Below are 17,060 nucleotides of genomic sequence, written 5' to 3'. Positions count from 1 at the left end.
GAGTAAGTAAAAGAAGAAGGGAGTAAAGGAAGAGAGATCAAGAGGAAGAGAAAGAGCAGATTGAAAGGAAGGAGGGGTAGGGGAGAAGAAATATGAAAGAATAATAGCGAGGGGAGAAAGAAGAACAAAGGATGAAGAAATGAAGAATAAGCAGGATTGGAGGATGAATATGGATGAGAGGTAGAATGATAAAAAATGAAGAGAAGAAAGGAAAAGATCGATCAAAGAAAGCATAAGAGGAAATAGCAAGAAGAATGGAGAAGAAAGATGAAAGAGGTAATAATGATTGAGGCAAGTAAACATGTGATTACTTTGATCAGTAGCAGCTCTCACAAGCCTCTTTCATTCTGTTTATCAATTCTCTGCATATTGACTTCACCCTCTTGAGCCTAATTGGTTGGTCTCCTGTGGGACCCAGACATTGAAAAGTCACACAAATTAAATGAAGCTATATATTACGAATGAAAACATCACAAACATAAATATGAATTACAAACAAACCAAATGCATGACATGATTCTTCCCCGGGGATTCTTCCCCGGGGATTCTTCACACGATTATAAGGGGGAGTGAAGAGATTCCCAGGATTATTGAGGTTATAGCTTTTTTCAAAACGTACTTAAGTCTTATTAAATATTAAGATTTCGAATGGGAATTGAATTTCTCAGGCAATTTAATGATTGTACTTCGCAAAAAAAAATCATTTGCCATCGTGTGGGGTGTTTACCGTTCAATATATACATTTTTGGTCTTCATTGAGGGGCGGCCGGCTTGTCGAGCGAATAATCAAAACGGTTGGAAACAAGACTGCAATGTTTACATCGTACACACCCATGTGTCTTGAACTTTGATCCCCTCTTTTTGCCGAAAATAGCGAAAACAGCCAAGAAACGGCTTTTCTATCAATACTCAAAAGGCTTATCCTATAATCGGCCATATTGATGTCGAACTCACACGTTAAAGAGCCCAGCATGCATCGGATGAATGCTATTTTAAGTCATCTTTCCAGGGGAATTCAACATGGGAGTTCTGCTGCTGGAACCACCGCGAGACTACACAGCTGCACCCCGGCCCTGGCCGCGGCAGGAGTCACCTCTCAGCGGCGAGCCGTAGCAGAGAGGAGGAAAAATGCAGACGACGTGGTGGTTTGTTCAGCACTGAGAACACCTATTGGAAAAGCCAAAAAGGGATCTTTTAAGGTTGAAAACACAAATTTTGAGCATGTTGAGTGAGAGTGAGACAGACACAGGGGGGGGGGGGCACTCAGTTTATAGTGGGTATGTGCCGCAGAGGGGACCGGACCCCATTTTTACACTCACATTTCCGTACCAGGGCATAGCATTTTCATCTTATTGAGAAAAAGAACTAAGAAAGCCGCTCCGAAGCAGAGCATTTTTTTCTTATTGAGAGAAAAGAAGAAAGAAATCCGCTCCAAAGCTTCGCATATTTTTTGTTACGCCGTTCCGGTCGCATTGATCTGCCACAATGAGCTGCAATTTTGGTGAAAAGCAGCCGCAGAGCGCTGTCCGACCATCGCCTCTCTGCGCAAGCGCACCCGGCGCCCGTGCTGCTAGCTGCTGGGCTATAGCTAGCTACATACACGTATGCCCGCATTCCATAGGGATGCACACGCAGGCGATCCGTTCCAAGGACCCCCGTTTTCACAAACATTTATAGTTCCGAAGCCCGTTCCGAGGACCCTCCTTTTTACAATAAGTTCGCTCCAAGGCCCCTGGTTTTTGTCTCACCCGCGGCACATACCTACCACTTTTTTGGTCGAGTACCCCCCCCCCCCCCCGGGTTTTTTCCAAGTCAAATACACACATGTTTATATATGTACAGACCCTGTCAAAGACAAAGTTAGAGGCTAAGACTAAGAGCCATGTCTTTCCTTCAGGAATCCTGCAAGTTGTTTTTCATTACCAATCCTGATACTTAATAAATAAAAGACAAATAACGGAGCAAGCAAGAAAACTGCTGTGAAAAGACACAAGTACCCTTGTAGTGGGATCCCTGTTAAAAGATGTGACACAGACCTTTTACAAGTTGCCTTAAAAATATCTAGGTAAAGGTCAATCACTTACAGATCCAGTATTGAGTCTGTTTACTGAATGTTATGTCAATAGATGTAGGCCTACAGATCAAAGTCCATTCAACTTTTTCCTTTTTCCTACTAGAGTATTTGTAATACAATTAATTGCAGTAGTTGTTGTCTAATCCTACAGAAACTGAATCAAACCTAAAAGTAATAAAAGAGATAATTCATGAAAAATATTACCTGTTGTATGTTAGTGAACTCTTTGTACAAATTACATGAAATATGAATCTTGGTTTTATTGTTGCAGTCACAGTTATCATTCCTTCATGTTTTTCCATATCTGTTCATTTTAAATTGGAATAAAAAATGATCTTTTTAAAGTTTCTCTGCTTGGTTGATTGTTAATACAGCCCAAACAAATTCTTCAATACATAGAGGATACAAGTTTGTTTGTTTTTTATTTCCATATAAAAATCATAAATAAAATACATGAAAATCAAGAAAATATTTACAATGGAGATTTCAGTGATATTTACAAAATCTCACTTTTCTTCCATGGGGTCCTAATTAAGAGAAAATAATTCAAAAAATGTAAGATTGATAATTAAAACAAAACATAAAACGCAAAATAATAATGAACATAGTGTTGAAGAAAATAAAAGAAGAAAATGTAACAAACTTGAGACAAAATAATAATATAAAGCAGCAAATAATCAAGATTCATAAAGATAACTTCTAACATTTGATATAAAGGACTGTATCGTCAGAGAAAGTTTCAAGTATTCATTTGAATCATGGACTGGAATGAAAATATAACCTGCAAGACTTCTATAAGTTTATAATGGTAGATCCGGAAAAGTATCAAATAAACTAATTGTATATCCATTTGATTTTACATCGCATATTTAATCTATTGTTTTTGGTAATTAAAATACTTTTTTAAAATAGTACCTTTAACTTTTATTTTCATTTAGTCATGAAATTTGACCGTTCTTTTTTTTTATTTAGGACACTCATGCTGATGATTTACTAGCTGCAGCTTTCAAGGGAGTACTTGATGAGACGAAGATCTCCCCAGACAGGCTGGGTGACATTGTTGTTGGGAATGTTCTTTTACCGGGTGGAGGGGCTATCCATGCCAGATTTGCCCAGTTCTATAGGTGAGTGAATAAGTGAATTTAAAACAGAAATAATTGAAGCCCGTTCTTACTAACCTTTCCATATCGAATTGACAACATTTTTTCATTTATTTTTTGTTTTATGAATTGTACCACTCACTATGCCTGGGTTGAGTGTGGCAAATATAGAGTAATGTCTTGCTGAACAGCACAGTTGCAATGGGATAGAGACCCTGTACCTTGTAATCTACACATCCACCAGACCGTAACATCTCTTTAACGCGTACTTGATTAATTTTCATGGGTAAATCATGAATGTTATAAATCAACAATATTAGAGGTGTTTTATTATTTTTGTCCAATGCTATAGTAAAGGGGAAAACCAATTCTTGTGATTGTTCATTCATTTTGTATGATTGTGTCAGTAGTCCACATAGAAGCTGACAGAGAGTAAATTATCAAATGTTATTTTCGTTATATTCATGTTCTTTTGTATTCTTTTTGTTATTTATAATCTGTTGTGATATTTATCAAATTATTTGTCAGTATTGCAATTTAGGGTACTATTTCATTAAAAAAAACATGTTACAATGCACAATCTGCCTATAAGTCAATCAAATCGAATGATTTCTGTAGTTTTTAACCATATTATAACAAGTTTTATGAAACAAGCCCAAGATTTGATTGGAAAAATATTAAAAACAAGTAATTTTAAATCTTTATTTTGTCCATTTGTTGAAAGTGGTATCCCAGAGCCAGTACCAATCAACACAGTCAATCGAGAAGCTGGCAGAGAGTTGACAAAATCTCTATTTTTTTTTCTTTGTAAGTCTTTTGACAGTCATTGATTTTATTCTGTTATTCTTTTATCAAATTATACAGTATACCCAGTTGTGTGTCCGGACAGGTTGGGTGTCCGGACAATTGATTTTGAACAGCCATTTGAAAAAGTTAGCAAGCAAAGGTTCATCAATAGTGCAAAGTCTTAGATAATATTATTGAGAACCAAACTGAAAAAATAATTATACCTATTTATTTTATATTTTTTTGCAATCCAAAGACAAAAAAAGAAGGTTCCAAAATGTTAAAGTGTCTGGACACCCAACCCCCATCCTATATTTGTCATTTTTCATTTTTATTTCATTTTTTCCATTTGTTTATAGTGGTATTCCAGAGTCAGTACCGGTCAACACAGTCAATAGACAATGTTCGTCTGGTCTTCAAGCTTTTATGAATGCAGCAGGTGGGATCAAGAGTGGTGTCTATGATGTCGCTTTGGCTGGAGGGTAAGAATCACCTTTTGGGGATTTTTGCGAGATAGTCTTGGTCGCATGTGTGATTGAAATTATGACAAGTCTTGACTTTAATTAGTTATAAATCTACAAATTTTAGAGATTCATAATTATGATAATTTTGAAAATCTAATTTCATTTTGAAATTTGCAGGATTTTAAAATGAAATTAAACTTTCAAAATCAAGCTTCTGTGTGAAGTCACACATGTGACCTACTTTTTTTGACTTGTGACCTTGAACCTGCGTATTGGAGACAACAAAAATATTTCCAAATGATAGCTGATTAAGCATGCTAATGTTATATAACCTTTGGGCAATTCCATAAAATATGTACGTCCGACCCCCTATATGTGGGGACTTCATAAAATTTTCTGTCTCTGATTTCTTGTTCGTTTGACAGTCAGTAATGTTCTCAAGGGTCCATGACTTGGTCAGTTTGTAAAGTGAAGTAAGACTTGAGAAAAATGGGGGTTGGACGTACAAAAAGGTTGATTATTTTATGGAATTGCCCCTTTGCATTACTAAATCTCTAAAAATAAATTTGATTTACATGTATGACTAAAGCCAAGATTTGTCATAATTTCGGTCATACTCGTGACCAAGAATGACCCTATACAGGATTTGATCTGGTTTATCATAACAATTTTGATGGGAGAATTTGAGTCTTGTTATTTATTGCAATGGAATCTGAAGAGAAAATCCATTAGGATAACAAATTTGGTTTGATCAAAGCAGAAAAAATGAAAGAAGTATTGCAGAAGGTTTGACAAAAAATCCATCAAAGTATTTATTGAATTTGAAAGTTGCAATTTTGTGACGTTGTATGCAAACAGCTGTCCTGTGTACATTTTCCCAGTAAGTTTTGGTTATTTACTTACTTTTAGTTATTTACTTGTGGTTACATAGCTATTTACTTTGAAATATGCAGATATTGATATTATGAGCTTTAATTTTCCATGACCAAAATTATGATATGTAATTTTTTTTCTCAAATATGTAACTAATATGAAATCATTTTCAAAGTACATGTAGTTTGTAAACCATTCAAGAAAGACTATTGGCTGACGTCTGGACACTTAACTTTTATTTTGTTTATAGTTCTTATGAATAGGAGAATTAAGTAGACAATTGGGAATTTGAAATTTTAACAGGAAATTAACTCTGGCTTTTAAGAAATATTGATACCTAAATCAACTAAGTAGAATATTCAGCTACATAGACGTAGCTCTCACCATTAGTTTACACCATCTGAAATTGACAGTTTTTAATCCATATTTGAGCCAGTGTTGAATCCATGAGCAGGAGTGATAGAGAGGCTCGATTTAGAGATCAGAACCCAAGAGTCCAAGAGTTTGCCAATTCTAGAGACTCCCTTATTCCTATGGGGTGAGACACTACATTTGATTCAGCAATCTTTTTGATGTGTACGGCTCACCAGCAATTTTCATTGCTAGCATATTATACACACTGAACATTTCAGTACCTGCAAATGTAATATTCCCTCTTGACCATCATGCTTTACTGTAGCTAATAATGCTTTATCACTCTCACCTCTCTAGAAATATGCAGGTTCTCCTTTGCTATTTATTGTTTCAAAGTTGACTGAATGCTCTCTCTTTCAATAAAAGAAACTTTCAAACACCCCCCCCCCCCATTTCTTTACATACTGTGCATACACACCCGTACCTTAAAATAGTTTATCTTTTTTTTTCATCCTTTTTTCTGGTCCTCCTTTTTATAATTTTTCCTCATATATTTTATTCTCCTCATTTACCTCTTCTTTTCATCACCCATTTCATATTTTCTCTCTTTTTCTTTCACTCACTTCCCATCCCCCCTTCCTCTTTTTCTATCATTCACCCCCCTCTCTCTCTTTCCTTTTTTCCCTGCTTGCCCCTTCCTCCATTTCCCTTTTACTCAAATTTTCTTTTTCACTCAATCTGTGTCTTTCACCCTACCATCCATCTCTCTTTGTACCCTCAAACATTCAGAGTTGAGTCGATGACCCGATCACAGATGTATCAAGGTGAAGACCTCAATCCCAGAGTCATGCTTGATCAGACCACCCAAGATTGCCTAATTCCCATGGGGTAAGCCAAAAACTAAAATCATCATTTAATTATTCGGTCAGGTTAACTGTGTCAAGGGTCCACAAGACTGATGTACATGTTCATGCATCTACAGTGGTGCTAAAAAACTAGTGAACCCCACCATAAAATGAACACATTTAAAGTGTTCAAGTTCTGCTGTATTTCAGATATATATGAAGTCAGGTGATAAAATATTGCATTCAATAAAGTTCGTTTCTCTGGGCTCACTAAACATTGTAGTGTTGTCTACATTTTAATACTTGGCATGAAAGAGTGCATATCGTGGTGGGGTTCATTAACTTTTTAGCACAACTGTTTGTATACATCAAAAGATTTTCTACTCATGATTTTCAAAAATAAACGGGAAAAAAAAATCTGATTTTCAAAATAAACACTCTAGAAAGCCCGTGTTCATTGTAACCACGTAGAAGTCAACTACACACATTTTGGGTAGGTTTTAAAACCAAAAGCAAGGTGAGGCTAAGCAGAATATAACTTTTATGTAAACAAATGCAATCCTCAGCCTGGTTGGGAAGATCCCATTCACTCTACACTGGGTCCCACTTCAGTTACATTAGGTGGTTTCAAACCGCCTCAATCATGAGAATCCCCGTTAAATTACAAAAACTTTTTTAGGCTAAAAAATACCCATTATTCTTGCATTCACACCGCCCCGAAACATACCCTACGGGATAAGTTCCTGAAGTTACGAGCATGCGCATTATGGTCTGATAAGCAAGCAAGGTGCGAGATTCAAAATCACTAGCTCAGCAGCCACCCAAGGCGCCCGCGCCCAACTACACGCTAGGCTAAAAGTTCCCGTAAATTGCTTTCACATTGCCAAAATACCTGCGACCTTGGAAAAATCCCCGCGAAAGTTCTTGTAATTTTGACAAGTACCTACTATTTAGTGGGTATTTTCTTTCGGGGAGATTACGCGTAATTTGCTTTCACATTGCCAATATTACCTGGTATTTTCTGATTGGGGTATATTTCCCGATCAGAAAATACCTGGAACTGACGAACTTCGAGGCGGTCTGAAACCACCTATTAAGAAAAAATAACTTACCATCATTATCATTACCATGCATGGAAGCCTTGACGTAAGTCGGCTACTGAACCATATTCCATCACCATTAAGCTAGTGTCTCATGATGGCACTCCCTTTCAGATATTTTATTTTATGTTTCTTTTCTTTTTTTTACCCTGATTTTTGCTAATGTGATATATTGCTCTGTAAATTTCATAATTATCATTATTTGCAAAATAATGATATAATTCGACCACCTAAGTATGAATATATTCAATCATGAATAACTTCGGACTTGCTTCCCACTCCGTACTTCCACCCATTGCAAATATATAAAAGCAGACAAGACTTTCCCATTTAACTTTGCACATTAACTTTGAATTCTCATTCTTTAATAGTTAGTCACATTTACCTTTCATGATTGAACTTGAGAGGAAATATTATTATAATTCCATGAAATGTGATTTAACTGTTGATCTCTTAGTATTTATTTCTATTCTTGAACAATTTCTATTTGTTTTTTCTTAACTCAGTCAGTCTGTGGTTTTGATATTTTTCATGTGTCATTCGACTGTATTTTTCTGTATCTAATGTGCACATTGTAGTGTTTAACCTTTTCTATCATGACTGCTGCATGTATAAAATACATGCATTTCAAACAAAAAACACTGCAATGACTAAAGCGAACAAATAATCAATAATATATCATTGTTTCTTTGAAGATCAACAATTACTTATAAAATAAATGCAGTGATTTATTTTTAATCTGATTTTTAAAGAGATAAAGACGAAGAAGATCATACACTGTATTTTGTTCTATAAAAAGTTGTCAATACTTTTTCTCATTAATGTTTAAAATTAAATAATGAATGTGTGTTTTTTTTCATCAGTTTCCAAATATAAAGATGATTAATTCCTCCTGTTTTCCTTTTTTTTCTCTACACTAAAGCATAACATCTGAGAATGTTGCTGAGAAATTTGGTATATCAAGGCAGGAACAGGACCAAATGGCATTAGACTCGCAACTCAAGTAAGTTTGTGAATTTATAAAATCTCAGAAAGGCAGATTTTATTAGAAAAATGCAATCCAACATTTTATTTCAATGGGGTAAATTTATATCAGAATATCTGGATACATGCATGTTTGCAGGGGTAAAGTATATAGGGGCTTGGGGTGCCCTGGAATCCCCTTTACAATAAATTAATGTATGCTTGCATACACATTTATATGAAAAGGCCTGGTATTAATAACTTGCCTTGGTTTGCTTTTGGTATACAACCACTTCTCAAGCATGGAGGGGATAGCTTCTTGCTATAATTCCGAAATTTAAACCTCAAAATGTTGTTGTTACCAAACGTAGTAGCATTACCACTATACCTTTTGTGGGACTAAAGCCCTAGATCCAGTATAAAAATGTTGCAGTACTGTTCCTCTCAGGCTCACTTTAGCAATCTCAGATATCATAAGGGGATCAAAGGTCATATTTAATCTTATTGGTAGAGAGGGTATGATATCTCTTTCCCTCCGTTCAGATTGTTGTCAGAGATCGAGGTAGGAAGGTCTCCCCTGATTTGATCTTTTTACAACCAGTCTTTGTGGCTCGGACACGGACTCCAAGTTGGAGAGAGAATACCCAAGTGATATGTGTTCCATCTACTCTCAGGTTCCACTCTCTCCTCCAATTTGTCTCTGCGCCTGTAGAAAAAAAAAAGAGTCTCTTGCCCTTGGACAATAGTCTGAACATGGTGTTACCCACATATGGGCCATATGAACTTTGCTTTTTGCTATACGGTTCTGATCAAACATGACCTATTTTGAGTGCTTCGAGTAGTGTTTGTCATCTTGTATGTGCTCTAACAAGGGTAAATCATACAAGGTCACATTATGAATCTGGGTGAAAATTTGTTGGAAAGAAGCACAGAACAAAATCTTAGTAAAGTGATAGAACAGAAACCAATAATTGTTCTACATTGCTTTAAATCCAGATGAGGATTGGAATAAGAAGGAAAAAAGGTGAAAGTTTGAGTTTACTGATATTTATTAGATTAGGTATTCAAAAAATATTTGTATAAAAAAGAATGAAAATTAAAAATAGAAAATACTAAATTTGTTGAAATAGATTTTTGCCTTTATATATATTTTTAATGAGTATTATATCTCTCTATCTTGTATCTATATTATATCAGTATTTTTCATCACCATTTTACATTATTCATTACTATTGTTACTTGATGCATTATTTCACCTTATCATTGTATGCTATACAAATCTATTACTTATTGAGTGTTTTGTTTTGCATATGTTTTCACTTGATCAGTGTATTAAGATTTTCATAATCATGATATATGTTTGTGTACATGCCTACATTTTAATAAACAAGTCTAATTGTCTTTTTTAATTATTATTATTGCAGAGCAGCAGCTGCACAGAAGAATGGGTACTTTGACAGAGAGATTATTCCTGTATCAACAATAATCCTTGACGAGGCCGGGCAAGAAAGACCAATCACAGTGAGTATTTTCTCCTACAGTTCTGTCTTTCCTTGGCATTTTTGTCTGTGATAGGAGTAAGGTTGGTTTTCACAGCCACTTTGCAAAGGATGTGACTATTGAAAAAATGGCAAAATCCTACATCCTTGCATTTCATACTCTTAAAAAGTCTACTGGAGACATGTATCCTGCATTCTGCCAATAATTGACAGACAAGTTATGCAAAGAGTCAATATATCAAATACAAATGTTTGATTTGGTCATCTTGTAAAATTTGCATTCTTCATATACACTAGTAATGCCCACTTTCATTCTTTAATTAAAAAACAAAAATCCTCATAGCTTGTGGTAATTTTTTCTTTGCCTTTTTCCTTCTTTTGTCAGGTAACCAAAGATGATGGTGTCCGTGGTAACACAACTATAGAAGGCCTCGCCAAACTCAAACCAGCCTTTTCCCCTGAAGGCACTACTACTGCAGGTAAAATGCTGCATATTCCAATTATGATAAAAAAAATTTTTCATCATGACCCCCCTCTCACCTTTTTTAAAAATGATATTTTAAGGTACATTTGTGACCGCTAAACAATGAGTACATGTTGACCGTAATGAATTTCAATTTTTTATCTGCAAGTAATTTGAAAAAAAAAAATCTAAAGGTTTGAAACAATGTATGTAGATATATACATGTATATAGCTTGTCAAAATTTATCATCAACAAACCATACCTCATCTACTTAATGTGCAAGAGTTTCAGTGAGAGATTTAAAGCACAAAAAGGAATGAAGATTTGTTCACATGAGCATGGGATGTGCATACTACATACTGTCAGCAGGCAAGCTAGGAATGGTATCAAAGAAACAACTATAATTATCTATCGGGGAATTTGTTACTACAAATTTGTCAACAGGTAGAAGAGGAATTACTTATAAAGTTTTTTCTTAATTGTAATTTTTTTTTTTTTGAAGGCTTTATAAGACTCTTATGGTTTCTTACAGAGAACTTTGCCTGGCAATTTATTGTTGGTTTGATTTGGTTGGTAACATTAGTCACATTTTTTAAATTTCTCACATGAACACAGGAAACTCAAGTCAAGTAAGTGACGGTGCAGCAGCGGTGTTGGTAGCCAGTCGACAGGCTGCGGAGTCTCTTAACCTACCCGTTATGGGTGTGTTAGTATCCTATGCTGTGGTAGGTGTACCACCGTCCATCATGGGTATTGGTCCTGCCTACGCTATCCCTGAGGCTTTAAAGAAGGCTGGTAAGACATTCCGAACTTGGTTTTAAGCTACATTGATAAATAAATAGTAATGATAATAATAGTTACAGTTATTTAGTGCTATAATACTTAATGCTTTACATTGTTAATTATTACGATGGGAAAAATAAATCTATTCATCTGGACTTACTTTGATTGAAGCAGAACAGTTTCACGTCCGATCCGGGACGCTTCTTCAGCTCTTCTGAACTGGCGGGAAATCGTCGTTGCCAATTGGCGCCGAAGCACCATCGATGTTATTGTCTTGGAGACGTCGAAGAATTTTTCGGATTACAGGATTGTAAATCCGAGAGAGGTTATGTCGTAATCCTCCTCCTTTGTTGAGAGATGGGTTCTCTTGCGTTGACGTAGACCGCCTCACGGACCCCCCTCTCAAACCACCTAGGTTCTTTGTTTAGGATGAGCACATCTTTATCTTTGAAATTGTGTTTAGATGTGTTCAGGTGGGAGTATACGGCAGAATCGTATCCTGATGCGCCTGGTCTGCGATGTTGATACAAACGCTTGTAGAGGGGTTGTTTGGTTTCACCAATATAATTAGCGCTGCAACCTGTCTCTTGGCACTGGATAGCATAGACAATGTTGCTTTTCTTGTCTTTGGGAATTTTATCCTTCGGGTAAACCAATTTCTGCCTAAGTGTGTTAGTCGGTTTGAAGTACACCGGGATGTGGTAAGAAGACAGGATCCTCCGGATTTTCTCTGAAAGTCCTCTGACGTAGGGGACAGAGACACCGAAGCGACGCCCCTGTTCCGTCGGTCGAGGAAGGTTGTTCTCACGTTGGCGTCGCGGGTGAAGGGCTTTCTCTATGCTCCACCCGTGGTAACCACACTTACGTAGAGCCTCTCGGAGATGTTTATGTTTCTTCTCCTTTGTTATCTCAGAAGAAGGAATGTATGAAGCTCTGTGGAACAATGTCTTCACTACTCCCAACTTGTGGATGAGCGGATGATGAGAGTCAAACAACAGGTATTGATCTGTGTGGGTATCTTTTCTGTAGACTGACGAGCTCAGCAATCTGTCTTCCTCGATGGTAATGAGGCAATCCAAGAACGCGAGTTGGTTGTCCTTGACTCTTTCCACTGTGAACTTAATAGACGGATCACAGTTATTGATGTGATCGAAAGAAGAATCAAGTTCCGTAGTCTTTATCTTGACCCAAGTATCGTCCACGTATCTAAACCAGTGGGTAGGTGGGATACCGGGAAAAGAACTCAGGGCAAATTTCACAAAGTCTTCCATGTACAAATTTGCAAGAACTGGCGAAATGGGAGATCCCATGGCACATCCATGCTTTTGCTTGTAGAAATTGCCGTTATAGGTGAAGTAAGTGGTGGAAAGACAGGGTTCTAAAAGTTGACAAAGCTGATCCGGGCCAAGTTTAGTTCTTGAGCTTAAATTGGGGTCGTCAGTAAGGCGCTTGCGAACTGTTTCTACTGCCTTATTCGGAGGAACGCTAGTGAAAAGAGCGGACACATCAAAGGAGGCAATGCATTCATCGTCTTCAACTTTGATGTCCCGCACCTTCTCAATGAAGTCTTTAGAACCCATCTCTCAACAAAGGAGGAGGATTACGACATGACCTCTCTCGGATTTACAATCCTGTAATCCGAAAAATTCCTCGACGTCTCCAAGACAATAACATTGATGGTGCTTCGGCGCCAATCAGCAACGACGATTTCCCGCCGGTTCAGAAGAGCTGAAGAAGCGTCCCGGATCGGACGTGAAACTGTTCTGCTTCAATCAAAGTAAGTCCAGATGAATAGATTTATTTTTTCCATCGTAATTTGACTTTTCCTGGATGAATCAAAACATACATTAATTGTTAATTATTATTACTCTGGCCATCAAATCCTGGCATGTCCGGCACACAAGGTAGGCACTTTCGTCACTCTCTTGGGAGTGTTCCAACAAAAGTTCCAAGACTCAATTGCTAGGCATTCTACATATAGGCTTTCACATCCTACCAGGTACCCTTTTAACATCTGGGTGGAGTGTGGCAAAGTATGGATTAACACCTTGCCAAAGAAATTCAAGAAATCGCAGCAAACAGGTTTTTTTTCAATTCATTTATTTTCTAAGAAGGTCTTTCAAGATCAGGTTAGTTGTCATTAATTAATAAATTATAGATAGATGTTGTAAGTTTACATGAGATCGATATCAGTTAAGGTAGTTTGTACGGTTATGACCATTAAACATTTTTTTTATGGATTTGATTTAATTGAATATCCAAAATTCATTCTTTTTCTCAGTTTCCTCACAATCAATTCTGCATCTTTCTTTATTATGAAAATTAATCTTGTGGTTCAATCATTGCTATTTTTACAGGACTGACTACTGATGACATTGAAATCTTTGAGATAAATGAAGCTTTTGCAAGCCAGGTAAGTTAAAACAATGCACTATGATTTGGTGTCTGTGTCTGTTGCATATTACAGTATATCAACCATTTGAAAATAATGATTTGTAATAGGGTCTCAGTGGCACCTGGTTTGATTTTTTTTTTCAGAACAGATTTATATGAAACACTGCCAAGTTAAATATTTGGAGGGAGGGATATTGATATTTAAATTAAAGTGATTCCATAACTGCTAGAGTAACAAAAGATGTCCCTCTTTTTCAATAAAGTGATATTGGTTTTCATATCTTTGATATTCCAGGCAACATATTGTGTACAGAATCTTGGTATACCCATGGAGAAGGTCAATCCTAATGGGGGCGCTATAGCACTTGGTCATCCGCTGGGCTGCACTGGGGCACGACAGATTGGTACACTACTACATGAGTTGGACCGCAGAGGAAACAGGTGAGCTCATCTGAAAGTCAGTGGGTATAATTGGTTTGGTGATAAATTTGTTACACCTTTTCTCTGAAACACTCTCTGTAATTTCTGTAAGGGATTTTCTTTTGATAATGCTTTTTTTTTCTACTTCATATGAAAAGTTGTAGTGCTGTCAAATTATAAAGTTGTTAATGCAGTCAAATTATCATATCTTGAACAGTTTGTGAGGTAAAGACGACATTATAGAAATGTTGCATATTTACTGCCAGTCAGCTGCGTATGTTTTGGACTTCTGTTGATCTTGTTCAAGGTATGATATTTTGCCTTAAGTTCAATCTGAATGTAACACCAAGGGGACGTTTCGTGAAAAATGTGGACACACTTCTAGACGGTAAATTGTCAATTCGTCTACTGCCAACTCGTCCACTCACCACATGGTCTACTTTCATTTAGTCTAATGTCATTCCGTTCAACATTTCCTCTAACAATCATTTGGTCTAGCTAAAACAATTTGGTCCAATCATCACTTCGTCGAATCACCAGTTCGTCTACGACCATTTCGTCTCATAGCTAGTTGTTTAGTATCCATTTCATTTTCATTCATTTTGCACACTTAACACCGAGTCCAATTTGACCAAATGGTATATGGACCAACTGGTTATTAGACGAAATGGTGAGTGGAGGAATTGGCAATTAGACCATGTGGATAGTGGACGAACTGATGGTAGGTCAAATGATAGTAGACGAGTTGAAAATTGGACGAATTGGAAATAAACCTTCTAGACTTTGTATACTCAGCGGGAGAGTGACAATAAATACCATGGTATGACATTTGTTCACCTTTGACTTCTTTTGTATATGACAGGGCCTATGGTGTAGTCTCCATGTGTATTGGTACTGGAATGGGTGCTGCTGCGGTATTCTACTACCCTGGAAAATAAAGATACACTACAATCAAAACACACTCAAGGGCCATGCCTCTATCTGCCTTCAAAGACCACTCTTCCTGGACACGTTTCATGAAGTGACTAGTCAGTGAGTTTCACTGACTGAGCCAATCAGATGCAAGGATTTTAGTAGCTTATAACACATGTCAGGGAATGTCTGTTTGCTAATGCTTTGTGAAATCCCCCCTTGAGTGGTCTATATTCAGAAGAATGGACAATTTGTATTATTTTGTTTGTGTTTGTGATGAAAAAAATGATTTAAATGTCATCATTTTTATATTAACCATAATTGTATATATATAAAGTATGGGTATTCTAAACGAAAAGGCGTAATACAAATTGAAATGTTGGTGTCTTCGAACTATGTGTCATACAGATCCTCAATGAAAATTAAGAAAATTTATTTAAAAATGAGGTAGCAGAAAATCGTGAGTTGAGCAGTCGCCTTTGCTCAAGCTCTACATACATAAGTATAATTATAAAAAAAATTTACCATATGAATGCAGCCAAAATTTATTTCACTTTAACAGTTACCACTGTATTTCCTGTGTAATTTAGTCTATGGATGTATGTTTGATTATGCCAAAAATAATGTCTCCTGTTTACTCATTGGTGCAATAGTCATGTAGTACACGTACCATGAACCTTGCATATGATGTGCCAACATAATGTGAGCCCGGGGTTTTTAGTTGACCAAATTTTTCAGCCATATCGGTGTTTGATACGACATGTAGTCAGACCACTTGGTGATTTTAAGTCTGTGGTCTGGATGTCAAGCCTAAAATCACATACTGGAAGATCATGTTGATGACAATTTGACAAAATGGTATTACACTGTTAAGTAGTAGTGATAATATTGACTGATATGGATTTGAAAAAAAAAAGATTCTCTGTAACTCACTGATATCGTTTTACATTCTACCAGTGAGGTATTTTCCCCCCTGTAAATCATGGTTCAATTAGTATGTCTGGATGTGCAGTACATGTATATTTTGTTATTTTAGTCAATAAGAAACATTTATCTTTCTTATGGTTATTTGCAAGGTTGATGATAATTTGTAAAAAAAAAAATTATTCCATATTCCTGCCTTATATGATCTCTTCATTTTACCATGCCATGAAATCAATTAAAGTACTTTTAAATACAGAGATAAGAGGATTGCGACTTCTCTTTATTTCATTGATAATGATGGAGATTTGGGCGTTATGAAAATTCTCACAAAGTTACAAACTGCTTCACGAGTAGCTGAAAATGAGGGGCCCCGACAGTTTTTCCTGATAATTAAAAAAAGTTTGATTTTAATCTAAATGAATTCATTGACACAATACAGACTAAAAATGATAAGTATAAAAATATTTTGCAAAATCTGCATATTTGATTGTAATGCTACTGGAAATTCGAAGTAGCACCTCTTGATTTCCTTCATCCAGTCACTTGAAGTTGCTTGTAACTTTAACAAGTGGAATGCCTCTGGCCGTCTCACCTGCATCACGCGATTCAATATAGCAGCAGTGCTGATTTTGAAAACTACTATAACTCGCACAAGATGTTCAGTGATACTTGGTTACTCTTATTTCCACGTTTTATGAACTAGACCCATACACTTATAGAGATATGATGGTAATTCAACAAATACCCCCAACGTGGCCAAAGTTCATTGACCTTACATGACCTTTGACCTTGATCATGTGACCTGAAACTCGCACAGGATGTTCAGTGATACTTGATTACTCTTATGTCCAAGTTTCAAGAGAAAGATCCATCAACTTTCCAAGTTATGATGGTAATTCAACAGATACCCCCATTATGGCCAAAGTTCATTGACCTTTGACCTTGGCCATGTGACCTAAAATGCGCAAAGGATGTTCAGTGATACTTCATTACTCTTATGTCCAAGTTTTATGAACTAGACCAACACACTTTCAAAGTTATGGCGGTAATTCAACAAATACCCCAATTTGACCAAAGTTCATTGACCCTAAATGACCTTTGACCT

General features: G+C 36.4%; 1 protein-coding gene across 1 annotated transcript; it reads left to right on the top strand.

Moving 5' to 3' along the window:
* Positions 1-744: 744 nt before the first annotated feature.
* LOC129275195 (3-ketoacyl-CoA thiolase B, peroxisomal-like) lies at positions 745-16,210 on the top strand. The gene is made up of 11 exons (XM_054911985.2): positions 745-1,199; positions 3,047-3,198; positions 4,320-4,442; positions 6,441-6,539; positions 8,519-8,599; positions 9,984-10,080; positions 10,444-10,537; positions 11,138-11,317; positions 13,663-13,718; positions 13,995-14,140; positions 14,982-16,210. The coding sequence occupies exons 1-11, from the start codon at positions 942-944 to the stop codon at positions 15,055-15,057; spliced, it is 1,362 nt and encodes a 453-aa protein (XP_054767960.2). The 5' UTR covers positions 745-941; the 3' UTR covers positions 15,058-16,210.
* Positions 16,211-17,060: the final 850 nt, after the last annotated feature.

Source organism: Lytechinus pictus, chromosome 13 (assembly GCF_037042905.1).
Source record: "Lytechinus pictus isolate F3 Inbred chromosome 13, Lp3.0, whole genome shotgun sequence".
In the NCBI taxonomy this organism is placed as follows: Eukaryota; Metazoa; Echinodermata; class Echinoidea; order Temnopleuroida; family Toxopneustidae; genus Lytechinus; species Lytechinus pictus.
This window is presented reverse-complemented; position numbering and strand designations above follow the sequence as displayed.